Source organism: Papaver somniferum, unplaced genomic scaffold (genome assembly GCF_003573695.1).
Source record: "Papaver somniferum cultivar HN1 unplaced genomic scaffold, ASM357369v1 unplaced-scaffold_81, whole genome shotgun sequence".
Classification (NCBI taxonomy): Eukaryota; Viridiplantae; Streptophyta; class Magnoliopsida; order Ranunculales; family Papaveraceae; genus Papaver; species Papaver somniferum.
In genome coordinates, this window is record NW_020651082.1 from 6,226,812 (window position 1) to 6,253,955 (window position 27,144).

Consider the following 27,144-nt stretch of genomic DNA (forward strand, 5'->3'; position numbering starts at 1 on the left):
TTCGACCAAAAACCCTAATATCTTCTTAAATCTCTAGATATCGCTATTCCTTGTGAATCTAGGGGATGAACCTAATGGATTATTTCAAATTTCTTCCTGTTGAGATAACTGTTAAAGTTTACGGGCATCCAACTCAAAACCAAGGAAATGAGTGGAGAGGCCCATAGAACTATAAACCGCATGATCTTAGATTGCCCAATAATGTGGGACTAATAATCTCAACACGTCCCCTCACGTGTAGCCTCGTTGAGTCTAACACGTGGACAATAAATCGGATGACGCGGAGTAAAGGTGCGGTCAAACGACTCGACACAAATAGCCTGCTCTGATACCATGTTAGAATACAGACATCCAACTCAAAGCCAATTGGTAATGAGTGGAGAGGCCATAAGAGATTATAAACCACAGGATCTTAATTGCCCATACAATGTGGGACTAATAATCTCAACACGCCCCCTCACGTGTAGCCTCGTAGGGTCTAACACGTGGACAGTAAATCGGGTGACGCAGAGTAAAGGTGCGGTCAACTGACTCGACACATATAGCCTGCTCTGATACCATGTTAGAATATATGCATCCAACTCAAAACCAATTGGCCATGAGTGGAGAGGCCCTAAAGGATTATAAGCCGCATGATCTTAGATTGCCCAACAATGTGGGACTAATAATCTCAACACGCACCCTCACGTGTAGCCCCGTTGGTTCTAACACATGGAAAATTAAATCGGGTGACGTGGAGTAAAGGTGCGGTCAAAGACTCTTCGCAAATAACCTGCTCTGATACCATGATAGAATATGGGCATCCAACTCACAACCGATTGGCAATGAGTGAAAATGCCCTAAGAAATTATAAACCGCAGGATCTTAATTGCTCATATAATGTGGGACTAATAATCTCAACACGCCCCCTCACGTATAGCCTCGTTGGGTCTAACACGTGGACAATAAATCGGATCACGCGGAGTAAAAGCGATCAAACAATGTGGGACTAGATCCAATATAAAAGGTGGATACCACGTATCTACAACATTTTCAAGCTTTTATTAATCAAATTCTATTTCATGATTATGTGGATACCACTACGATAAATTGTAAACTAATCCCGTTGTAATTAGTTACACGCTTCAGTCAAAAAAAAAAAAGAAGCGCGGTCTATTCAAAACCACGGAAGAGATTGGCCTAGGCTGGGACACAAGAGGATTGGCTACTTCACGTTTCACCAAATACGAAAAGGCCTAGGCTGGGACTTCAAGTTTCAAAAATTGGTCATTTCAACCCAAAAAAACCCTAATTTCTCAAACCCCGAATTTCCACACAACCAAAACCCCTAATTTCTTCTTACAGCTCTAGATTTCTGTGTACCTTTGGGTGAATCCAGGGGATGGAGGCGATGGATTATTTCAACAGTCTCCCTGTAGAGATAACATTGGACATTTTCAAGCGTCTGCCCGTTGATACAGTTAAAGCATGTAAATTGGTTTCCAAAACATGGAAGAATCTCATTCATCATCCAAAATTCGTTGTGATGCACTTCATTCATTTTTACGATTCTTGTAAGTCTGAGAGTTTTCCAATAAATCATTATTATTTGTCTAAATCCATGACTTGTGTTCCAATACTAATTCTTGTACTTGTTTGTGCTTTGCGATAGCAACAGAAAATGTAACTGAGTTGGTTCACAAGTTCACTGGACTCCAAGCAATTTCTAAATATGAAGTTGAGAATTGGTATAAGACAGAAGAAGCATTTCATAATTTTAAGAACTTCTATTTACAACTTATTCTGGTAGTAAAAAGTCCCCCTAAACTAATCATTACAAAGGGTTTTGTTTACTGTAATTACTAAGATTTTGTAAGAAATTACAGGGATTAGTGCAGATGGCTGAGTCTTCGATGCATGCTGTTAAGGTATTGAAGAACTATGGTCTGGGCATTACTGACTTGGGTAGGCATGGTGGAAGTATATATTTTGCTTTATGTAGTTACCATAATAGAATTCACCATCTTAAACTGATTTGGTCTTTTTTTTTCCCAATGGTGCAGGTGGAAGGTTTGATTCAGATAAATCTAAAGAGAGTTGTCACTCTTGTCTTGTAGAGAGTCGGAGGCTGTTTAGGCAAAATTGTAGGTTGTATAATGAGTTTCTAGTCTCAAAAGGTACCAATGCTTAACGACAGAAAATCTTAATTGCATACTCTATGTTGTTTTTCTTACTTGTGTATGTTTTCTTGAATAGTAAATGTTAGAGTTTATGGTTGTGTACGACCATGCACAGACCAAAATCAGACAATTATAGAATACATTGGCAAGGATGGGGAGCTTGTTATTGCAGACCCTTCCGTACACACAGATGATGGTTACATGTTGTTCAAGTTTAACAAGGTATGATCAACAAGCTACTAAGGGTACTCAAACTTTTTCTAGAACCAGAATTTTGTTTGACTTGCCTAATATGTCTATCACTGTCGACTTTGACTCACCCGTGTCTTTTCATTGCTATTTCCAGAGGAAGTATTTTTAGATACACAACCAGTGATAAGATCTATTATTGATGGTTACAATGTGTGCATCTTCACTCTCGGTCAGTCTGGCTGGGAGAAGACTAATAAGGTATGTGAACTTTGCTTGATTTTTTTTCACTATATCAAGTCTTTGTATCGATTTGTATATCCAAAATAGACATTCATGTCATTGACTAAATAACGAATGTGGGTCTTTCAGACTGGCCTCGATGCATTGTCTCCAAAGAATTGGGGTGTCCATTTCGAAGCCCTTAATGTTCTTTTTCAAATGTCCCGGAAAAGAAGAAACTCCTTTAGATACAAAATTGATGTTCAAATGGTTGAAATCTATAATGAACAAGTCCGTGATTTGCTCCAGATATGCGTCTCTCATAATAAGCATCCTTTATTTTAACTGCTAAGTTTTTCTGTTTTAAGGATATAGATGTATTTCAGACACATCTATCTATTCCCAGATGCAATCCTCATATTTCTCTCTCTCTTTTTTTTTTATTTTTAATTCTAGTTAAGTAGCTTATACTTGCAATGTAGGGTGTGGTTGAATCTTGGAAGGAACACTTTTCAGATCTTTATGATTAAAATATCTTTCCTCCATCTTTCACACCCTCCTGTCTGGTTTTTTAAAACAAAATTCAATGTAAATTTACCTTTTATATTATGGTTGTGTGTTGTTCCCTTAACGGCACACATAGGATCTGTACTAGCTCACAACCCAATGGGTTAACTGTTGCTGATGCCAGCATGCACCCTGTTGAATCAGTCTCGGATGTCGTAAAATTCATGCAAATTGGACTAGCAAAACAGGCAAGAGGTCTGACTGCTCTAAATGAAAGAAGTATTAGATCGCACAGGTTTGTAATTTTGACTTCATGATTTTGTATATTGCACCTTTAGATTTACAGGGAAATTTGTGAGCTGAGTCTGCTCAATTACTTACACGTTTTTAAGATATTTCATCACACGTAGAGTTCTTATATCAGTTAAATGTTTATGCAGTATTCTTACAGTTCATGAAAGGTACAGACTTGGTTACAGAGGCCACACTGCATGGTAGTCTCCACTTAGCAGATTTTGCTAGAAGTGGAAGTGTTGACTGCTCTTAGGGAACTAGAGGCAGACTCCGGGAAGCACAATATATAAGCAAATCATCATCTGCCCTTGGCGATGTTATATTTTCTCTGTCCCAAAAGAACGATCATGTACCTTATGCAGATAGCCAACTAACTCAAGTACTCCAGAGCTCTCTAGGTAAGTTTGTTTCTATTTAATTTATGAATTTACAGGCCTCTTTTGAGAAAATAAAATAATAATAAAGCAGAAGAGTAGACCAAAAACATCTGAGTTATATGTTTTTTGATTGGTTTATAGTTCTTGAAGGCAGGGTAAATATGCTTATAGTTCATCCACCTTTTCGGCTTTCATATTTTTTTTTTGTAATATTGTATGTTACAGGTGGTCAGGCAAAGACTGTCATGTTTGTGCAACTCAATCCTGATGTTGATGCATACTCTGAGACTCTAAGTACCTTAAACTTTGTTGAAAGGTTCTCTGGGGTTGAGGTGGGTTCTGCAGAGAATTAACGAATCAGGTATATCTCATTCAGATCTGTGCCATTATCTTCATTTTATGATTCTTGATTTGAGAATGATCATGTGCATGTGTCTCTGCCAAGATGAGCCTAGCTCCTTAAATTGAAGTTCTAGCTTTTTAACAAAGTCCCAAACATAACCTTCGTCATTAACAATTTAACATAGTGATTCGTTCGTCAGTTGTCTTTTTGATTATACTGGGATGTTCAGATTTAATGCAAGGATCAGTAGGTCATCTTTAGATTAATTAGGTTAATGACAGCTGATGGAGTTCTTCATTGGATCCTCATTGTTTAAGTGTTTGTGATTGGAGGGACACTTTGTTTATTTTACTTTCGAGGCCTTTGTCACCATATGGGAGAAAATATGTTATGTAGTGGCAGTGTTTGAAGAGTGGTATATTGGCAGGTAATACTCTGGTTTTATATGAGATTCAGGTAAAATTGCTTGAAAATGTGAGGAAAGAATGTAGTAAAGGCATCTTCTCCGACTAAAAACCTAAGTTATTTGTTCTTTTTGTTTTTATATTTTACCTTTAATCAACATTTAAGTTATCTGCTTTTCATTTTATGGAAATGTTGTTTTGCTAACCCTACTTTTTGTCTACTCTATCTTCGGTTGCAGTCTCACTGTGATCCCACACAAGCAAATTTTACTTTCTTTTCTTTTGCCAAAGAGGAGTCTCAGTTTTATTTATTACTACGTCTGTGCTTTTGTTTCTGGCAAGGAAACGATTAGTCCAAGCAACAACGCTGATGGATTTAGGTTTGATGCTAGGTGAACCTAGGCCGGATGGAAGATTGATCAATCAGCAGTTCTCAAGCTAACTCTTAGTATTAGATAACTTCCTTGCATTTTCCTTTTTTTTTTGTCAGATGTTTAGGAAATTTAGCCGAGTTAGGATGGGTTTTCAAGCAATCTTTTGCAGGGTTCTTTTCCGTTGGTGAACAACTGATGCAATTTCACACTAATGATGTATCGCCGTATTAGCAACTAAACTCATTCTTGGTTTAACTAATGTTTACAGGCTATGAAAATGATTTTATTTTTATTTTTTTTCCCAGTAAGAATTGAAGGAGTTACAAATGGATGCATTTGTTTCCTTTTGATTCACATATTACCATTGCACAGCAATCACACATAATAAGAATTCTATCTATCTCGTCTCGCATAATTGTTGACGATGTTTAATTGAATCATGCGCTTCTTCTCCTTCCTCCGCTTCCCATAAAAACGAAGCATAAGCTGCAAGCACATCACTGCAACACATTGGAAAAAAAAAAGAAAGTAAGTATCTTATCAACTACATGAAATTTTGAGTTTTTAGTGATTTTTCTTGTCTTTGTTTTGGGTGCAAGCGATCAAGTGAAGTGTTTTCTACCTGTTCTGCGGAGAGGCATGCACCGCTCTTGCGAAGTAGTTTGATGCCGCTTCTTTTTCACTATATACTTCCCATCTCAGTCTTGCAAACTCTGACAAGATGTCACCGTCATTTGGCTCTACTAGTAATGCCCTTGAGTATAATTCTTCGGCTTTTTTATGATCTCCTCTAATCTTATACATGTATTGAGCATAATTTCTCAATATCATAGGATTGTATGGATTATCTTTTAAGATGTTCTCGTAATATTGTTGTATTGCATTGTCGCTGCACCTGTTTCGCTTGAAAATCATCGGATCCGGAGCAATGGCCATGCACAACCATGTTGGTGCTTTCTCTCTACCTTTTGGAGCCGGAAAAATTTCCCGGTTTGAGATGTTGAAAAAAGTAAATCCTGCGTTATTATGATCTTCTCCATCTATGCTATTGTGACACATCAGAGGAAAACTAAACTCGAGTTGCAAGTCCAAATCATCCATATTTCTGGAGTACACATTTTTGCATCCATATTTCTGGAGTACACATTTTTGCATCCATTATTTCTATCTGACACTGACAAAATTGGTTCAAATTTTGGTTTGGACATGCTCTTAGACTTCCTCGCATGTACATTCACCGCAATGTATTCCATGGGCGAGTCACCTTGGTGATCAAATTCTTCGGCCATCTCCATTGCTTTTACATTATTCTCAGAAGATACACGTCGAATGTGCTTACCCGATCGACATGGGGGGCCGGAAGCGACATTTTGTGAAGATTTTCCTTGTTGGATGATGATGATGTGAACGAATTTCGCGAGCTTCCTCGACCGTCATCGAGCATGGACGACAGGTGTCGATGAACTTCTTGATAAAATCATTTTGTTGATGATTTGTTTACCAAAATTTTCTTTATTTGCCTTAAACCTACAAAGTATCCAGGATAAAAAAATGTTGATTCTACCTTGAATAAAAATACTTACCTCTAATTTTCAAATTTTTACATCAAAGAGTCTGAGGTTCACAAAACAGTAAAGTAGGACCATTGAAGCAGGTAAATTTTCCCAACCATCATTTACAGTCTTCCGCTTTGGATATGGACCTTCATTATCTCAACTTTGGATCAAGCCCACTAGTAACAGAACCCCGAGTCAACTGGGCCCATGTACCGTAAGATCTTACCTTAATATCCATGAAGTTACATAAATCTACAAAACTGCCACTAAAAGTCCCAAACCCTAACCCTAGATATAAAAGGTTATAACTCTTTCCTCACCACGTTTCTTCTTCAGTATTTTGGGAAGAACCAGCAGCAGCGGAAAGGAGGAGAGGAAAAATGGTTTCTTTGAAGCTCCAGAAGAGGCTTGCAGCCAGCGTTCTCAAGTGCGGGAAAGGAAAGGTTTGGCTAGACCCAAATGAAAGCAGTGAACTCTCCATGGCCAATTCCAGTATGTCTTCTTCTTCTTCTTCAGCTACATTATTTCATCATCTTTGAAGTTTTCTTCGTTTTGATGTTTGAATATTTGTTATCTAGTGATTTCAGAAGTGGGTTTTGTTTTGTTTGTTAGTTGATGTTGTAGATCTTATGTATCTGTAGATTTATGTTCTGATGATCACTGATTAGGGTTTTAATTTAGTTTTTAACATGAGAAATACCTGATTTGATGTTAGTGATATTGGGTTAATGTTTAAGACTGAAACAATCATGGGTTTAGGTGGTCATATAAATTTATTTATTTTCGGTTAATACCTTTTTTGTGTTCATCTATGTGGAGATTATTTGAACTTTCTGATGTGAGTGTACTGTTCGTATGCGGAGAATTAGGTTAATGTTTTGATGTGATTGAATTTTTGATTTTAATGAGATATGATGTGAAATTAGATTTTGTAAATTGTTGAGGTTTTAGTTTGTAATGCTATTCTAGCTGAACAGTTTACATGGTTTTTCTAGGTACCTCTGTGCTTGTTGATATTATGTTTATTTAGTGTAGGTAATACTTAATCCTTGTTAGGCTCATTTTTAGCTGACTCCACTGTTTATCTCGTTGTTTTGTTCAGGGCAAAACATTAGGAAGTTGGTTAAAGATGGATTCATCATCCGCAAGCCAACCAAGATTCACTCTCGATCTCGTGCACGAAGAATGGCAGAAGCCAAATCGAAGGGTCGTCACTCTGGATACGGTATGTTATTTAGAAATGTTGTCAGCCCTTTGCTTTTATGTTGCTAATATATTTCCTATTGATCTTTCTGAGATCTGGGACTTTTGGGTCTTGGAATCTTTTCTCTCAGACCTTTATCTGAAGTCCTTGATTAAGATAGTAATTCGAAGTAATGTCTTACTTTTTTGTTACTTGAATGCTTATAGGTAAGCGTAAGGGTACCAGGGAGGCAAGGTTGCCCACCAAGGTTCTTTGGATGAGAAGGATGCGTGTGCTCAGGCGTTTACTCCGCAAGTACCGAGAATCAAAGAAGATTGACAAGCATATGTACCATGACATGTACTTGAGGGTGAAGGGTAATGTCTTCAAGAACAAGAGAGTGCTGATGGAAAGTATTCACAAGTCTAAGGCTGAGAAGGCAAGAGAGAAGACAATTGCTGACCAGTTTGAGGCTAAGAGGGCTAAGAACAAGGCAAGCAGAGAAAGAAAGCATGCCAGAAGGGAGGAGAGATTAGCTCAGGTGAGAAGAGCCCTGTAGTTCAATTCAACTTCTTGTCCCACATTAGTGTTTCCCGTCATCTGTGATCATGGATATATTTTTTTTTAATCTGTGGTTTCTAACTTTTATTGAATCTCCCAGGGACCTGTTGACAAGGCACCTGCTGCCGTTGCACCTCCACCAGCTGCCGAGTAAGGATTTTGAACTCTAATTCTCCTACTTTTTTGTTTGCTGTGGTTGACTTCTATTTTGGTTTGAGGGAATATCTTTCTGACCAAAGATGTTGTGTTGGCTGTGCAGGGTGGCACCAAAGAAAGCCAAGAAGTGAGACACTACTGTGGTGAACATCTTAGGTTGGTAGAACAACTTGGTTTTGTCATAGTAGAGTTAGATTTTTTGGGAGCCTTTCTTTTTACTGTTTTTGTCTAATACTGTTGAGTAGTAAAAGATTAAAGATGCTCATATTTTGGAAATCTTTATACTCCGTTGGAGTTGTAGTTATTCTGTTTGTGTTGAGTAATGCTCTGAGATCTTTTTACTGTTTATTCCTTTATGGTAATGGATGTAACAATGTGCACGACCATGTTGAGGAGCATTATCTGATGCATTGATGAAATAACCTGTCTTTTCATTTCGGATATTATAGCTTAGAACATTTACCTAGAATGCCTTCAAATCTTTTATAGAGATGATGGGACTTTATGTGTGTTGATGATCTTATTAACTTGTCAATAGGCTGCAAGTTTTTAGGTCATTTTTGCTGGCTTGTTAGGAACTACAAGAAGGTAGAATTGTTTCAATGAATTTCTATTGAGAATTGAGATGTTTTTGTGATTTGTCATTCTCACCTCAACTACAACCTGTGTTGGGCTCCATTTTATTTTGTTCTGGAGATGTGTGGGAGATCTACATTCCCAAGCTGTAAATGACAGTTAACTTTCAGATTAGGAAAGGTGGATTGGATATTATGTAGAACCAATTATGTAGACCTTTTCTTAATCCCCTGATATTTGTAGGTCTCCTTGGTTGATTAGTTGAGATAAATAAACCCCACTAGTGGGCAATGAGCACTTCCTGCCATGCAGCATATTTTTTTCCTGTGATTTGTTAAGGCTGTTTTCGTGTCAGTGTAGCTTGGTTAATGCTGTTTTCATTGGTAGTGTAGCTTTGTTATGGTTGACAAAACCTTAGATCCAACTCATGCATGTCTGCCCTGCTGGCACATGCTCTCTTTTACCTTTACCTTTTGGGGTTATTTTACAGCTTATTTTACAGTTTGTTTGAAGTGGTGCCTCACTTCAAACAAACTAGGAATGCTTCACACTATCTTTTTATATGCTGTGTGAAAGTAAGAATTACTAGGGACTCGGAGCAGTCAGTAATCCATTTTTCATTCCATTTTTCATTCCTTGAAATGATTTGCTTTGTTTGTAAGATTTGTAAGAGGACTTATCACTATGGAGGGCAGGTTGCCACTAAGATTTGTTTGTACTTGTAAGGTAGTAGGTGATCCACTCTTAGAATGCATAGCTTACAATTCTATTCCCCCGTTGTTTGGAATCACCATATACAGTGTATGGTGTCAAATTCTCTTGTGGAATTGCTTATTCATTTGCTGTGCACACAATCTCTTACACCACCACTCTTATGGAATTGCATATTCATCAAAAGAATAAGATGAATCAGATAAAAACATCAAATAGAATGGCTTGGCCACAGAAACATAATTGATCACACTTTAAATAAATTAACATTTAGTTGGTAGAACAAACATAGAGGATTAGTTAGTAGAAAAACACCACCAGCAACTAAACTTGCACCTTGACAGCACCAGCCTCTGAACACCACCCACAGATTAAGTACAACAAGGCAGCCCATAATTATCGGACTCGATATAATCTTCGCAGAGAATTTCCTTCAATTCATCTGGAAGCCCAGAAGGACTGAGCACCTCCATCCCTGGTGCACCGTTCTTTGCTAAATAATCCGCTGCTCTGTTAAGATCTCTCGGAACTTTGACGACATGCAATGGCACGTCGAACTTAGGCAGCGCCGCTGCTATACTCCTTGGGAGAGGGAAAACCAATTCGTAATCACTTTTTGTAAGATCCTTCATACACCTCTTACAGACGACATCAAAACATTTTCTAGGATGCTCTGTACATCTAGTCACTGACCTGATAGCGCTGTTAACAAGCCGAGCAACATATTTAGCATTGCAAAACAATTGAATGTCTTCTAGAGAGTATTCCACTGCAAGCTCCACGCCTACAGCCACAGCCTTCACCTGGTGATAAATGAAAGATTTTGCTTCTGTAGATGTAAAAGCTGAAGCAACAATCGGTTTACCAACATTGTCCCGGATTATAACTCCATGTCCTCCTTTTCTTCCTGGTCTAAACAAGGGCGGGGCCTTCCAGTTCCCTTACACCAGGAGGCAATCCACCGCTGACACTCTTTATTTTTGCTCTTCTTCTTAATCTTCTTCCTTTGAGAAATTGTATCACACTTTTGCATGCAAGCGAATCGGCAGAATCAGCAGATTCAACTTCGGTATCAGTACTATCATTTGGATGCAACTCTACATAATCATCCTCTCCGAATTCAGCAATATCGGTGAAAATATCCTCATAATCTCTGCTGTAAGATGTTGTTGCCATGTTGAGTGATGCCAGGGTAGCCAATGCAGAAGAAAATACTCCCATCTGCTCCTCAAAATTCCTGCTCTCCAACTCTTTCCTTGAGCTTAAATAGGTTTTAAAGGGAACCTAGTTTCCTTTTTTCTTTTTAGATTGCTTTCCTTCTTTAACGTGCAGTACTGTTTTCCAATGCCTGGCACAAGCTTTAGTACGAAGGGACTTCTAAAAAGAATCATGGGTCAAGAGATAGATATCAGAATGGTTTTTAAAAGCACAGTTTCATGCTGCGCTTCGTACGCTTCACTCCAAATTTTTCCAACTCGCTTCGAAACGAATCTACAATGAAGCGGAAGATTCCTTTAATTGATGCACTTTTTGACTTAGTCAAGTCATTTCTAAGGGGTTTTGAATCTCGAACCTTTAACTTACTTAAACTAAAGTGATGCCACACTACTGTTTTTGAAATTAACTGAACTTGTATCAAATTTAGACAATTATTATCTTCCTAAATATTAAATTATTAATAACTACTATTATTTATAGAAAAATTCCGCTTCAAACATCAATCATGAAACGACGCTTCACGCTTCAACATACGCATCGATTCTTAAAAATAAAAAACGCTTCACGCTTTAGTATGTTTTGCGGTCTCTAATAAGACGACTGATAGACGCATTTATGTGTCTATTTTGTTCTCAATATTCTGTATTGTTAGACTTGATTAAGTACTTATTGTGTTATTTTGTGTTTTTGTAGATGTTTTTAGAGAAATAAGCCTTTGCGTCGAAATGAGCTCAAAAAAGTGATGATTTACACCCCGGAGAAAAGTACTAAAGGCACCCCAGAAATGCACCGGAAGCGTCCCAGAAATGTACCGGAGGAACCCAGAAAAATTACTATTTCCACCCCAAAATTACTATTTCCACCCCAATTGCTAAAGGGACACCCGTACAGGATTAGGGGGAGGACACTTTTCTTCTCATAATTCAAATTTCATTTTTGGCGGGAAAATATATTCTCTCTCTGGCAGATTTTCAATCAACAAAATGAAGGTGTTGTGGTGCGATTCAATGGCTAAAAATTGGTAGGAAGATGTGATATAGCTTAAGGAATACAGTATGAGTGTCAGAATCGATCGAATTTGGCTAGAATCGGCTAAACAAGTCATCATCAGAGAACATGGCAGTCACGGGTTTGAGAGGATTTTTTGAGGGATTCGGACGTGTTATGATGATGCATGGAGGACTATAGCACACTTTTGGACCGTGTAGAAGCTAAATAAGGGAGTATCAGAGGCTGTTTACGCGTGGAGAATCATTTCAGGGAAGAAAATATTCGGAAAATATTTTCTTTAAACACCGAGTAATGAAGATTATATGGAGTAATTGAGGGAGATTCAACGAGCTGTAGGTGTATAAATATGTTCCCGGGGAGTACTAGAGAGGCTGTCGAGAGTTGGGAGAAGAGAGGAGAGCCACAGACGCAGAAATCAAGAGTTGATCAAACTCTGCTACTGCTGCTGCTGCTGATGAAGAACACCAAGAACACGAAGAACGGACTCGCAGCAGCAGTCGTTTCTCTACAGTAACAACGACTAAGACTGTGGGTCGTACAAAGGGCAGTCTTATTCCCGCAGCGTTTGCGACAAAGAAGCAGCAGTCTTATTTGGTTACTGTGGGTCGCAGAATCTGTTTTATACTATTTACTTATCTTTCTCTTTATTGTAAACATCAATTGAGCTTAATAAAATATTTTGAGAGGTTTTCCAACATGATGAGTTAATTTCCTCGTAACCAAGGCAATGGAGGAAGCTATTCACGCAACATAAATGGGTAACTATTTCATTTAATTATATAATTCACCTAATCGCTGCTTTTGCAGAGTTTTAAATTGTTTGAATGATTGTCTTAATTATTTGTTATTCAGTTTGATAGGTTATGCTTGGTTTAATCTCTTGATAATCTATGCTTAAGGTTTACAAATAATGTTTGAGAATTTGTATGATTGATAGTGAATTAAAGATAAAAGAGGACTTAAGAATTGAATAGAGTTTTGAAATATTTATCATTCAATCTTGCGTAGTAGTGGAATCTAGTGTCTTGGTTACCTCTCGCCCAAAATTGTTAATATTTTGTATATATATTTTTATAAGTCTAAAAAAATCCTTTACCTTCACAAGTCTTAGAGTTCGAACCTTTATTACTACAACCCATGAAAAATCTTTAATCAACGACTTGAGTAAAATCTGCTGGATTCGGGGGCCGTGGTCAAAATACACTGAGTTGTTCAAAGGAAAATTTCTTGTTTGGTCCTAGGCCCATATAGTTATTTATAGTAGGGTCCAACCGGATTTTTTTTTATCCGTAGGTCCAAAATTAATTAAAACATGGAAATGTCCATAATGCCCATTACTACCAAACGTGTGTGTCTACACTGCTTACAAATTTGAGTACATATCTGGTACACTGCTTAAAAATTCGAGTACATATTTGCTACACTGCTTACAAATTTGAGTACATATCTGTCGCACTGCTTAGAAATCTGAGTACATATCTGTCGTACTGCTTACAAATCCGATTATATATCTGAATGCTTAGAAATTCGAGTACATATTTGCTGCACTGCTTCCAGGTAGAGTAAAAATCTGTAAGAATCAATGATAAATAAATTAGAAAACGTATTACATCACATACATTGTGATGATTATAATTTTTCTTCGACTGTATTGCCATGCTTCTGGGGGCAAAGCAAGGATCTTCTATTATCGTTTTCTTCTTAACTGCATATAGATTAACTCGCTTTACGTACTGCTAGTGTCAATGCCTGCAGACACACAAAAATTAAAACGTTCATCATAGGGGCCATAACTTATGCCCAAACATACAAAGTCTAATTTGAGGAACCATACAAACCAATGCAAATAAAACTCATAATGCACGACAAATGGTCTCCACCAATAAATCCAGAATTTAATGAACCTGAAAAACTGTGGGATGCACGGTGATATTACTGACTGAGCCATCCTGCTCTGTTGTGGTCTCCACCAATAAATCCTGCAGAAATACATCGAAGTCTGGTCAACAAAAGCAGCAATCTCATAGAAATCCAGTCATAATATAACTGAAAAACTATATTACTTCTGCTGAAATAAGTCGTGCAACTATGTTTTTTGTTTTTGCTAGTTTCTTACAGTTAATCGACAACCAAAAAACTAAACTGGAAGCACATAATTGGCATTCTTGATGCCCCTGCCATTAATTCAAAGCATCTAATACACAACAATTAATACATTAAGAAAAAGAAAAAAACATAAGTATCAACAATGAGAAGACATTTACAGCATAAGCTGCGCTTTACCCCGAAGCTAACATTAGTAGTTTTCCTCAATCATAGCCATAAAGAATTTAAAAGGGGTGTAATTAAATTCAAATTACCATGGGAGGTTATCAATGATTTTACCTGTCGATTGTTACCACATAATGAGAAATTTTTTATCAGCAGTAGCTTAATCATATCTAAGAAGAGCCGAACCTGAAACGCATGAGACATTAATTTAACATCTAAAATAAAAATGGTTCTAAGCAAGCACAGGGATTGCAATTCGGTGGATCAATGAAGGAACCCCAACCTTGAGTGTTACTGAGAAAAGTACACATCTGTTCCAACAACGAAGTTCTCTATGTCACATTTGTTATGCAACTCAGATATGCACACATATTAATAAATTTAATCTGCTTGCAAGGCTCTATTATTGTCATGGAAATATATACTCGATAGGATAATAAAATAGCAAAACCCAAACTCCTGAATCAGCTAATATCAATATAGAAGACAATGGTCATGGAAAAAATCAATTAATGTTCCACTGAAGAAGAATTCTTTTCAAAGACATCTAAATCAATTCCTGAGTTCTACGCCATGTCTCCAATTTATGCTCATTTCCTAAGCTTTATCAAAACCATTGTTTGGGTGTATTCTATCATTGTTTCATCTGATGTGTTCAACTTAGTCAGCATTAACAACTGTCCAGATGATAAATAAGAAAGTTAAGTTAACATATTAACTGAACCTAACCTGTGAGAGCAATCATTCTACACCGCAAAATCCCTATTATTGTGGCGATTTTTCAATAGCATTTTTCTCATCTTTGGTCGAATCTTCCTGCAAAGGAAAAATAAAGAAATGGTTAACCATTTAGTTGTATATAGAGTTGATAAAAAAAAGATCAACATTGGTGTCAGGGAGAACAGACTGGAGCTAAAATGCATTCTTAAAAACGACAATCGTTGCAAGATAGGAATATTGTTTGATAGTAATTAACTTAAGATTAGTTATTTGTATACACGACTCATGGAGACTGTATTGGCTAATACAACTCCATAGCAGTTGGGGCTTTAGTTCAATATTAACAGCTCAACACCATAATACCAGCTCCATATGCTCATCATCAACGGCCGGTTGTCTCCCAACCAACTTTGATGTCGTTTGATACATATGGTTGAGAAGAAATACCAAAAGGCAGTACCAATGGAGTAACGGTGGTTTTGAGCAGCAAAAACAACACACGGCAAAAGGAAACACCAATGAAAGCCTATTCTACACAGTAATCTACTTTTCATGGATTTCATAGGTACATCAGCGGGAGAAAAAGAAGCAATACCAAAAGGAGATAAATTAAACCATGGTTGTACCTGCAAAATGGCGAGTACAAACCTGTATATGAATACATACCGCGTAAAACACATCAACAAAACTAGAATCTATTTCAATATTTCACACACGTACTGAATCAAACACAACAAAAAGCACTTACTATCACTGTGTGACATATGTACTAAAGATTCTTGAATTACAAATCAACTGCATGACAAGAATAGGTGATAGATCTATGAAAAATAAGAGAATCGAAAGACATATTACCGTATTTAACATACTTACTGAAGGATAAGACTAAAAAGGTGACAAAACTATGAATCAAACACAGCAAAGAGCACTTCATATCAGTATCTGACATATGTATTTGTGGATAATAACATCTGAATCTACAAACAAGCGTGGTTTTGAAGCGAAAAACAAAAAGATAATCAAATTAAGGAAGTTCTTTTCAGTATTCCATATATGTACCTATGATTCATAAGTTAAAATCAACTGCTTGTCAAAAAAAACTTATAAATCTACAAATACAACAAAATCAAAACAGTTATATCTCAGTATTGCATATATGTACTTCTAGATCAAGCAAAAAAAAATTAAAAAATATAAATACAACAAAATTAAAGCAATTTTTATCAGTATTCCATATATGTACTGCTGATCCAAACAATTTGTAACAACAAACAAGCATGATCTGAACTATTTTCATCAAAACTACCAGTACATCATATATGTATTGATGGTTCATAAAGAAAAACAAAGTGAAAAAAATCTAAAACTAACAAAAAGAAACTAGTATAGGCAAATCTCATAACGAAATAAACAAAAAATGTGAGGATCCATCTAGATCTGACCTATTTTCATGAAAATAAACTAATAAAGCATGGAGATCGAAAACTCAAACATCAAAAAGGACCATATATATGTACAGATCGAAAAAATCACCAAACAATGCAAGATCAAGATAATTCAAGTGATTATGTAAAAATTGTACATTCAAGCAAAGATTACTAAACTGAAGTGTTGACTTACCAAGACAGAGCGATTAATTGGAAGCACTAGTAGAAAGAAAAGCAGCAGTGAAGATCGAGAGACTTGTTTAGTGTAGAAACAGCTTATATCTGGAATCACAATGTTTAACCGGCCGCCATTAAAGAGAAAATCTGAGAACTGGGAAGGAAAACCCTCGAGAAGGAAGAGGAGATGTTTCTGAAAGAAAAGGTTTAAAGGAAAATGAAAAGAGGGTTTTGATTATTTTAGTGTTTTACATAAATGAATCACATTATTGTGTTTTATATACTCGAGGGTGTTTTGGGAATTATAATAATACGTTTCATGTGTTCCGCATGTGTACAAGACCTAGGCTTAAAAAACTGGGTCCATTTTCTTTTTTTGTTTTAATTATGGACCTCTGGTTACTGGACTTTAGTGGGTGGACCTGCCACTAACTAAGACTAATATATTAGTACCTATTGGTAATTCCTACTTGTTCAAATGGTAAGAGGGGCGACATTTTTTTTATGTCCACTTCGGCCTTTGCGTATCATCAATGTCAGGGCTCGCCCTGTTTTGTCGGTGCATATCCATCCATTGTCGATTTCATTAGCGTTGAAAGACTTTGATGAAATGACGTATCTGCCTGTTTCAATGTCTCCAACTGTTTCTTCTTTTATAGTTAAGAGTTGGGTGAATTGCTGCATCAGGAAAGATACAGCTCCTCTTGTGAAATGAATTTGCACGTACTTTATAATTAATTATTTTCAAGTATGTCCAGACCGCAAACACTGATCACACCACAAGACTGCACTATTTATAATCATCTAACTTGTCGTAAAATTGTTTCTCTCAACCAAAACAAATGAGAAATATGGCTCTAAGTTGGTTTCATCATATCATCATTGATCTCTTATCATGCTTTGTTTTGCTACAAGCTGGAATCATCCATGTCGAATCGAAAGTCCCAGCTATAATAGTTTTTGGAGCCTCGATGGTTGATGCGGGTAACAATAACCTTCTTCCAACTATTTCCAAGTGCAATTTCGCACCCTACGGTCGAGACCTTGAAGGTGGTAAAGCTACTGGAAGGTTTTCTAACGGTAGAATCGTAACTGATTTTATAACTCAAGCTTTTGGAAATAAATCTTTGGTGCCAGCCTATTTGGATAGTAGCTACGGTATAGAGGATTTTGCAACCGGTGTCACGTTCGCGTCAGGTGGAACTGGTTTTGATAATAAAACAGCCGATGTGTCTGTAAGTACTTAGCGTATAAAACCCTGAAGCCTGAATCCTGAAATTGTGTTTTGAATTAATGTTAAATGTTTTGATTTTCAACAGTCAGCGATACCTCTGTGGAAACAAGTAGAATACTTCAAGGATTACCAAGTCAGATTAGCTAGACTTCTCGGAAGAAAGGCGGCGACAGAGATTATAAGGAATGCAGTGTACATTTTAAGTCTAGGAACAAACGATTTCCTAATAAACTACTTTGAATTACCAGATAGATCACTGCACTTCACCCTCCAAGAGTACGAGAATTTTCTGACTGGAATTGCACATAACTTTATTGTGGAGCTTTACCGTTTGGGTGCACGCAAAATATCATTAGGGGGACTTCCTCCTCTTGGGTGTCTTCCTGTAAAAAGAACCTCGGTCGCCGGCCATGCCTGTAATGAAGAGTTCAACAGTGCGGCTAAAAGTTTTGATATGAAGCTGAAGAGTTTAGCTGCCAAGTTAAGAGGTGAACTTCAAGGGAGCAAGGTGGTATTTTCCGACATTTATTATAAAGTGATGGATGTCATTCAGAAACCTTCTTTATACGGTGAGTTCTTTTGGAGTTGATTTTTGTCATTTACTTGAATAATTCGGAGGCCGGCAGAAAATATGAAGACGTAATTTTTGTGTTTTTGATTATCAGGATTCGAGAATGTAAACAATGGGTGATGCGGATCAGGCAGGTTTGAAGTGAGCTATTTATGTCATCAATGGAATCCCTTAACGTGTAAAGACGCGAGCAAATATGCATTTTGGGATGCGGTTTATCCGTCCCAAAAGTTGCACTTCATCATTGCTAACAATATGATGAAGACGAGCTTGGCGGAGTTTGTATAGCTTCAACTTGAAATTTTCATTATACGATCAGGACATTAATTGTTGTCTGTGTTTTAAGGGAACTCCTTCTTTCCTCATTGGACGTTAATTGCATGCCTTGAAGATATTAGCTATTTTAGATTCCTTCACTAATAGAACTTTGGATGTGTTAAAAAATTTGCATGAAAGGTTAATCCTTCACAGAATTAGGTGTGTTTATTGATGTGCCCCACCAAGATAGAGCAATATGAATGAAGAACAGTTACTACGAGATTTTGTCCATTAGATATATCAGTTAGTTTTAGAGCGGCGAGATAAATTTAACGTGTCTTGGGAAGCATCTAGGGAATATCTGTTCATCTGTGATACCCAGTCCGACATGGGAGAGCCGCGAGGTAAATTTAACGTGCGGAGAGCCACGTGTTGTGTTTGTCCACGTGCACCCTACTTGTGCCGTAGTAAAGATAATAGACTGAACAGCGGACAAAGTTCAAACAAGGGTAAGTTAGTAGTCCAAACAGGGTAGGTGATCCAAGTAGATGAAAGTCGTCCAAGTCATGTTTCAATGAATTCGGCCAAAAATATCATTATGAGGTGATGGACTTGACATGTTTATCCACAACCGGTGAGGTCTACGTGCTAATGTATATTGATTACTTTTCATAATGACGTGAACACATAGACATCATGACTGCAATATCTGGTTACGTAATGTACCATCATTTTTGGCGTCAACTAATAAAATTAAAGAACCCAAACTTTAGGTACGACCAGGGACCTTTGAAGAATCAGAAGATGAAATTGATTTTCTAGGGGAGGGGAGTGATTGAAGTTGGGTAATTAAGTAATTGAATGGATTAGGATATAATTGATGGGGAAATCAAGTTTAAGTTGATGAAATTGATGTGGTGACTAATTTCTGGATTATAAGCTATAATTCTATGGTTTTAGCAGAGATGACTTACGGGAAACGCGGAATTCAGAGAACGTAAATGCTTGGGTTAAAGTCTAAATTGATTTAGTTTTGATTTTATGAGTTTAATTGTTTCAATTGTTGAGTTAGATAGTTGAGAATGAAATTGAGATTGATATAAACATAGACTGGAACCCTGGTCTTCTCAATTGAGTACTGAGAGCTTCACAGTTCAAATTCACCTCAAACCCAAGCTGTCCGATTCACCATTCATGCCCAATTCAATCACCACCGGTTCAATCACCATTCACAATACAATTTTAGTTCTCTGGCAGCATCACTTTCTCCACCGATCCAACAACTCAAATCCCTCGAGTCATCAATCAATTTCAGAAATACCAGACCCTAACTTCAAATATTCAATCAATTCGTCATTGGCATCATCTGTACAGCTCCGAGCGTCTCTCTTCAATCCTTTACAAGCCATCTTCTTAATGGCGACCACCAATTCTCCACCATCTTTATCTAATTTATCCTCTCCCATAAAACCCATGTCAAGATCTTTATAATTGCATCGAACAACACCATCAATCCAATCAAATTTGTCTGAATCTTCTTCAATTTCTTGCTTTTGACGATAGTAGCAGTTTGAGTTTCTTTGCTCGGGATCTCTGTATCAACTTCTTCCCTGGATGTCATGCCTTCTCTCTTGATTTCAGGTGCAGAGAGAGAAAGAAAAAGTTATATTTATTTATTTATCGGAGGGTATATTAGGTAAGAAAAGAGACACATATTAATTTTTTTTCCACGTGTGTATAATTGCTGACTTAGCTAACTGGATTTAGACGAAATATCTACCGAAATGGGGTATTGTTAATTTAATCTTTATAGAAAAGGTAACTCAAATTATGATTTTCGTCGGCAAAGATAACGTAAAGTACCCCTATATAAAAAGTCAAAAGTACGTCTTGTCTTGCCGCTGACTAGCGAGCAAACGATTTTACTGATAGCGAGTCCTATTAAACATATAGTAAAGATATAATAAACGATCTAACTAGCGAGCACTCAATCAACCACTTACCGATCTCCTTTGATGGTTACATTACATCTGCTTGTACGTAAACTCAAGACTCCAAGCTAGTAGGTGATCTATGCATTATTTAATTGTACTCATTCTTAAGTCTTAACGTGTATTCGTACTTCTTCTTCAAGGAAATCAATTGTCTTTTCCATCGAATAAAAAAATAAAATAAATCAATTGCTGCAGAAACTGTGGAATTGTAGTGATTGACTTGACTAATGAATCGACAACGACTGAGGTCTCCGTCCTTTTGAGAACAGCATCATCAATCTTTCACGTAATGACGTCAACTATTGACATCGTCACCCAAAGTTTCGTTTCTACAGTGATGATACATCCACGGAAGGTGGACACCGAGCTGTGCACCGACAGGGAATCTGACGGTCTCAGGATCACCCTCTCTATATTAGGATAGGGGTGGGGCATAAGTGGGTCTCACCATCTTCTCACACGGTGCACGCTCGGTGCACTGGGGCGGAGCCAGCCCATCACACGGTGTACGCTCCAAAATCTAATATAGGCCCAACAAGATTTTTTTTTACTATTTTTGCTCTTTTACAACCCTTAAATTTTTTTGTTGCACCCCTTTAGCAAATTTTGAACCCATCTCATACTTTCTGGCTCCGCCCCTGTCGGTGCATTTCCTCCGGTCAATATATCATTTCCGAAGTTTCTACAAGTCTGACCAAAATAAAAATTATTATCGAGGAATATTTTTTACACAAAATTGGTTAAACAGACCAAAACCAATAATTCCTGGGTGAAAAGGACACTTAGATTTTGATACTGTTTAAATGGACAAAAATGTAAAAATAGCCAGGATATAAACAGTTTCATCCTGCCCATTTTCAAATACTTTTTCTTATTTTTTAATTTACACAGGATGCATCCAGTTTCATCCTAACTATTTTTTAAGTTTAAGCAAGGATGGATCCAGTTTCATCCTTGCTAAATTTTTTTTGTCCATTTCACCCATACTAATTTTTACTCATCCATTTGAACCATGATTTAAAAATATATGGACAAATGACTCATTTTCCGTATCTTTTAGTGACGGTCATGAAACTTTTACCCGTACTTGTAGCTTCCGATCCGGTAGTGAAGTGATTAAAACGGTCTGTCATGAGGCTTCAAGTTTGAAGGCACGTAGCAAATGGGATGGCACCAGACGCGCGCCGTTGGTTTAGGTCAAGGTTTTAAAACCAGCGTGTCTGTGAAAAGGTCGCAGCTCCACTGACACATTGTTTTTCTTTTAAGATTATTTAATCGAATTCCTTGAATTGGTGCTTGTAATAACATCGTTATTTACCTGTTTGGCAGATTTTCGTAGCGCGTCATGACCGTTACATGCAAACGCGCTCACGCCTATTCCTGTGTTGCGAGTAATTTACACGATCTTGTGCGTTTGAAAAGTTATTCACGCACCATTATCCTTGTTTCATTTTTATATTAGTTGCGTGATGCGCAAGTGGTGTGGCTCCATAGGCAGTTTGTTTCGAGTCTCTCGACAGTCCTAGTGGCCATATAAATTAGAAAAATAAATGTTATGAGAAATTTAGCGCCAAAGACTTTAATGATGACACTCAATCATGAAACTCTAAAGAAACTACTCTTCTCTTTTCCTTATCCACTTGGCAATTATATATATAGCAAGCTAAACATATCCAAATTCGTTGTCGAGAGAAACAATACTGGGATCCAACAAGTTTTACATAAACCTACGCCGCAGCATTGTTCGGATACAATCCGACAAGTTACTTTTCGGCTCAACCAAGTTAAAAAGCCAAAAGTTAGCCTTTTTTTTTCTTTTTTAAAAAGCCTTTTTGATTCTACTTTTAATATCCAAATATCCCGTTATTCTACAACACGGTTATTTCTTGTTCCCGTAATTAATTAAGACGCTGACGAGTTTCTCGGTTACTTATCCGGTAGAAATTAGGACACTCCGGGGGTTTCTGTTTCCGGGTTACTTCGTATTCCGCTTCAAATTAGGCAATACACACATTGTATTGAACAGTAAAAATTCTTTAAGAAAATTCACAAGTTGTAATTGTTTTTGTTTTTGGTTGATTTCAAGAATTTTTAAGAGAAAGAAGACATGGGTGGATGTTTATCAGATGTAAGAGGGGGACAACAAGCAGTGGGTGGTACCGAAACAGCAGGCCCTACTTCTTCTACAGCGACGACGACTAACGATGCAATTGACTATTTTTATACATCCCATGGCTGCCAAGGACTCTTTACTCAACTCCAGGTACTCACAATAGTGTATTTTATCTTTTGGATTTTATTGATCATGCAAACCAAAATAATATGAAACCCTAATTTTACTTTGAAAATTCATAATTTATCTCATTGCCGGAAACAAATTGTTTGATATTAAAAGTTTGAGTTAACCTAATGATATGGATTGTTTGGGTGAATCTATTGATAATGGAACCTAATGATTTGGATTGTTTAAGGTCAGAATATGACATCTAGATTCTAGACTGGAGTATGTGAGTGAATTGAATGAATGGGATTGAGAGCAGGAACATTGCAATTAGCAGTTGGCACTAAACGATCCCCAAATATTGACCAAACATGATACTGTTATTATGGATGAAAGTATCGAAAGAAATAAGCAAGTGATGGATCACAGATGGCTTGTTCTATCAAGTTTGAGGATTCAGTGCGATTTGCTCGTGGTGGTGTTTTTGTTGGGGTTACGGAGGCCTTTTGCTTTCAATAGTTTTGTTTCCCTGTATCGTATTCTTCTTTGTAGCAACGTAGAATGATTGTTTTACCAGGTCATCAACTGAAAGCTTATACAAATTGATGAGTTGGGACTAAGTTAGTTTATCTAAGTTGCATGTAATATAATACTATGTGTCACTGTTCCAAATTTGAAATAGTCGGCTGCGGCTTTACATGTTATTTATTCAGTTTTGTTAATTTTCATATAGTAATTTCATTAAAACTTGTATTGCAGCTATCGTTGTCTGCCAAGCACTTAATTGACATGGATCTGTTTTCAAAGGTATGTCACGAGTTTATACTCGGCGAATGCCGGTGTTACAATAAATTGTGAAATGGATCTGCTTCCTCTGTTGTATGTAATCTGTTATTTGATCCACTTTTACTGTAGAGTGACCCCATGGCCATAGTGTATGCAAAGAGAAGTGATGGAATGCTTGAGGAAATTGGCCGTACAGAAGTAATAATGAATTCACTGGATCCTGTTTGGATAACAAAGGTTTCCACTGTTTATCAGTTTGAGATTGTTCAGACATTGGTGTAAGTGACGGCTTGTCATCTAAATGAAGTTAATTTCTTCTGTTAGTTACAGTCATGTATTTCATTCTTATACTCTTTACGTACTACTTGTTTCAGGTTCCGTGTGTTTGACATCGACACCAAATACCATAAAATGCCTATCAAGGTATATATATCTTACATATTGTTCTCTTCTCCTATTACATGTACTACTGTACTAGTTTCCTTTAAAAACCGAAGATAGTTAAATCTCTTTGTCTTTGAAATCTTACAGACGTTGAAATTGGATGAGCAAGACTTCCTAGGAGAGGCTACTTGTGCTCTGTCGGAGGTAATCTAGTTGGGTTTGAACAATCTTGTCAATAGATTAATGAATTCTTGTCCGGTAATAGTCTTGTTACTGCACATAAGAAGTCCTGTTTCCACTATTTGACCGAGGTCTCAGCCAAAAGAATAAGAAGAAGGATATACCTCATCAAATATTGTGAAAGACATTTAAATGTGACTATCTGTACTTATTTTGTCTTTTTAATTTCGACAGATAGTTAAGAAACAGAACAAGAGTTTGACACTTAAACTTACAGTAAGAAATAAGCAAGGGGTCATGAGAAACCAAGGCACGCTTACTGTTTTTGCGGAGGAAACAATTACTTCAAGGCAAGCTGTTGAGATGGTATTCCGCTGTTCCAAGTTGGATAACAAGGATCTATTTTCTAAAAGTGTACGTATTATTTAAAGAATGACTCATCTGTTCCACAAATTTTATTATATTTGTCATCCATATATATAATAGCTCCTAATCTGACTCCCTCCTGTTACGCTGCAGGACCCTTTCTTACGAATATCTAGAATTGCTGAAGGTGTAAATATCGCGATTTCTAAAACAGAAGTGGTGGAAAACAATTTGAATCCAACTTGGAGACCAGTGTGTTTGACATCACAGCAATTCGGGAGCAAGGCAAGTTCTGTAGCAATTTTCTTATCTTCTTACGTTATTAGTGCCACATTGTTCCAACTACAGTCTTACATATGCTATTTTGTTACTTGCTGCAGGACACTCCTTTAGTGATGGAGTGTTTTGATTTCAACAGCAGCGGGAACCATGAACTAATAGGGTGTGTACCAGTAATGAAACTCTTCTCTCTTTAAGCTTATACCTATTTTCATCTTAATCTGGCAATAGAGAATTCTAACTCTAAAAATACTTCTATTACATCAGAAAAATTCAGAAATCAGTCGACGAGCTTGAGAAACTTTACATTGGAAAAGTTGGAGAAAATTTACATATACAATCTTCTAGGAAGGGCAATGTAAAGGTACATATATAGTTGTATAAACATGTTCGATACTAAAACTTCAACCACTTCTAGGACAGGTTTTCGTGTCCAAATTTCGCTCTCATTAATTATTTTTTTCTTCTGCAGAAGCTGAAAGGACAACTATTTGTGGATAAATTTATCCAGAAAACACAGTATAGTTTTTTGGACTACATTTCTAGTGGATTCGAGCTTAACTTTATGGTTGCCATTGATTTTACAGGTAGGTCAGCCTTTTCAATTGTTTTAGAAGACAAAAGTCTGATTTTTTAGCTTTCTTACTGTAGTTAGCTTACAAACTTGATTGATCTCTTATTGTAGCGTCAAATGGAGATCCTCATAGTCCAACGTCTTTGCATTATATTGATCCATCAGGTCGATTGAATGCCTACCAGCAGGTAAACCATACATCACTTGAATCAACTGTGTCATATTCTTAACTAAATCAAATATTTTTCAAACTTTTCCACAGTCGTTGCTCCTTGCAATACGTTTTTATAATGGCTCAATGAATGTTGTACAGGGTATATATGAAGTTGGAGAGGTCATACAGTTCTATGATTCTGATAAGCGTTTTCCTGCATGGGGTTTTGGTGGAAGGCCACCTAACGATGTTGTATCTCATTGCTTTAACCTGAATGGAAGCCGTGGTGATCCTGAGGTAACTTTAGCTACCAATGTCCAATGGAATTGTTACTCTTTATCTTTTTTCATTTTTTTAATTGATTATGTTTTGACATTTTCTTTGCAGGTTGAAGGAGTAGATGCTATCATGTCTGCCTATTCTAGTGCCTTACGGAACTTTAGTCTGCATGGTCCTACTTTGTTCGGGAATGTAATAAACAGAGCTGCACAAATTGCTGGCGAATCCTTGCGTAACCAGACAAAGTACTTTGTCTTGCTCATCATCACAGTAAGTTGGAGAATATTTTTGTTGAATCAGTTTTAGTTCCACTTTATTCTTTTCTCAGCTGATCATGAATTGCTTTACTATCTAGGATGGTGTGGTTACTGATCTTCAAGAAACCATAGATTCTTTGGTTAGAGCTTCAGATTTACCCTTGTCAATTCTTATCATCGGTGTGGGGGGCAACGACTTTAAAGATATGGAGGTAACAAATAAATTTCCAGCCAATCGCTCTAACTAACTGCCACTTCTCAAGTTCACATGTGACAAAGATGGTGACCTTTAACTCTTCTCTGAGTTTTTGGATTGACTCTGTTCTGGGGGATTGTTGTCACTTTTCTGTTTCTTCTAATATTCATATGCGGATTGCAGTTTGATTCTCAGGATTCTTATACTTGTATATGTTTGGCAGATACTGGATGCTGACAACGGCATCCGCTTACAAAGCAGCACTGGACAGTTAGCAACGCGCGATATTGTACAGTTTGTGCCTATGCACGAAGTTCAGGGTGAGTGTTAAATATCTTGAGATAGCTTATTATGTCCTAACATTGTAAAAGTCCGTCTATTGCAAGCAAGTAATATATTTGGTTGATCTTATGAACAGGTAATCAGCTGTCTGTTGTTCAATCTCTTTTAGAAGAACTTCCTGGGCAATTTTTGGCGTATATGCGAAGCAGGGATATTAAGCCGCTGAACGTCAATGAAGCCAAGGCTTCTGGTATGGCTGCTGCGGTGCCTCATGTTCCAAACTTTTCGACTGAACTGTTACATATGTGAAGAAGAACTCCTCCATATTCCAATCCTAAGCCAAATTGCCACTTGCCAGAAAATGTGAATAATGATTTCGCAGGGTTTTCTTTTGTTTCTTAGTAGCTATTAGAGTATAGTGAAATGTTAATATGGTAGGCAGCGTTTTTGTACAGTTTAATAAGTACCTATGGCTCTTGTGTCTTGCTTTTTGGCAATCATCTTGTGAATAGTAGCTATTAGAGTATAGTGAATGTGGGGAAATCTACCTAATAAAAGCAAGATGATTGCTTTTTTGCAAGATATAGGTAGATTTCCCCACATTTTCCTAATAAAAATAGAGAATGTGGGGAAATCTACCTATATCTTGTCATATGAACATGTCCCAAATTTCCAACAATCTGATAAAATAGA

General features: G+C 37.1%; 6 protein-coding genes across 9 annotated transcripts; 5 read left to right on the plus strand and 1 right to left on the minus strand.

Moving 5' to 3' along the window:
• The first annotated feature begins 1,252 nt into the window (after nt 1-1,252).
• Nucleotides 1,253-5,161, plus strand: LOC113345329 (kinesin-like protein KIN-14K). 4 transcript variants are annotated; one of them, XM_026589119.1, is made up of 10 exons: nt 1,253-1,553; nt 1,652-1,785; nt 1,866-1,944; nt 2,043-2,156; nt 2,236-2,381; nt 2,506-2,609; nt 3,262-3,372; nt 3,518-3,769; nt 3,974-4,109; nt 4,888-5,161. In XM_026589119.1, the coding sequence occupies exons 1-6, from the start codon at nt 1,382-1,384 to the stop codon at nt 2,518-2,520; spliced, it is 660 nt and encodes a 219-aa protein (XP_026444904.1). In that variant the 5' UTR covers nt 1,253-1,381; the 3' UTR covers nt 2,521-2,609; nt 3,262-3,372; nt 3,518-3,769; nt 3,974-4,109; nt 4,888-5,161. The 4 variants fall into 4 exon arrangements, with proteins under 4 accessions (XP_026444904.1, XP_026444903.1, XP_026444902.1 ...); XM_026589118.1 differs by having other exon boundaries at nt 4,735-5,159; XM_026589117.1 differs by having other exon boundaries at nt 3,974-5,159.
• Nucleotides 3,179-4,101, plus strand: LOC113345223 (kinesin-like protein KIN-14C). The gene is made up of 4 exons (XM_026589027.1): nt 3,179-3,372; nt 3,470-3,538; nt 3,639-3,769; nt 3,974-4,101. Exons 1-4 carry the CDS (start codon nt 3,179-3,181, stop codon nt 4,099-4,101), a joined length of 522 nt encoding a protein of 173 aa, XP_026444812.1.
• Nucleotides 5,162-5,266: 105 nt separating the features above from the next.
• Nucleotides 5,267-6,544, minus strand: LOC113345331. Its single transcript, XM_026589121.1, has 2 exons — nt 5,492-6,544; nt 5,267-5,369 (listed from the first exon to the last, which is right to left on the minus strand). The coding sequence occupies exons 1-2, from the start codon at nt 6,022-6,024 to the stop codon at nt 5,267-5,269; spliced, it is 636 nt and encodes a 211-aa protein (XP_026444906.1). The 5' UTR covers nt 6,025-6,544.
• A 200-nt stretch (nt 6,545-6,744) lies between these two features.
• LOC113345492 (60S ribosomal protein L19-1) lies at nt 6,745-8,759 on the plus strand. Its single transcript, XM_026589262.1, has 5 exons — nt 6,745-6,917; nt 7,528-7,650; nt 7,836-8,149; nt 8,270-8,319; nt 8,429-8,759. Exons 1-5 carry the CDS (start codon nt 6,806-6,808, stop codon nt 8,454-8,456), a joined length of 627 nt encoding a protein of 208 aa, XP_026445047.1. The 5' UTR covers nt 6,745-6,805; the 3' UTR covers nt 8,457-8,759.
• Nucleotides 8,760-17,288: 8,529 nt separating this feature from the next.
• On the plus strand, nt 17,289-18,624 carry LOC113345170 (GDSL esterase/lipase At2g04570-like). The gene is made up of 3 exons (XM_026588988.1): nt 17,289-17,671; nt 17,756-18,239; nt 18,336-18,624. The coding sequence occupies exons 1-3, from the start codon at nt 17,408-17,410 to the stop codon at nt 18,359-18,361; spliced, it is 774 nt and encodes a 257-aa protein (XP_026444773.1). The 5' UTR covers nt 17,289-17,407; the 3' UTR covers nt 18,362-18,624.
• A 3,705-nt stretch (nt 18,625-22,329) lies between these two features.
• On the plus strand, nt 22,330-27,009 carry LOC113345533 (protein BONZAI 3-like). Its single transcript, XM_026589296.1, has 16 exons — nt 22,330-22,756; nt 23,474-23,521; nt 23,630-23,778; nt 23,875-23,923; nt 24,032-24,088; nt 24,299-24,478; nt 24,584-24,715; nt 24,811-24,872; nt 24,977-25,073; nt 25,182-25,296; nt 25,395-25,471; nt 25,597-25,734; nt 25,825-25,986; nt 26,072-26,185; nt 26,393-26,489; nt 26,588-27,009. The coding sequence occupies exons 1-16, from the start codon at nt 22,601-22,603 to the stop codon at nt 26,758-26,760; spliced, it is 1,806 nt and encodes a 601-aa protein (XP_026445081.1). The 5' UTR covers nt 22,330-22,600; the 3' UTR covers nt 26,761-27,009.
• The last annotated feature ends 135 nt before the right edge of the window (nt 27,010-27,144 follow it).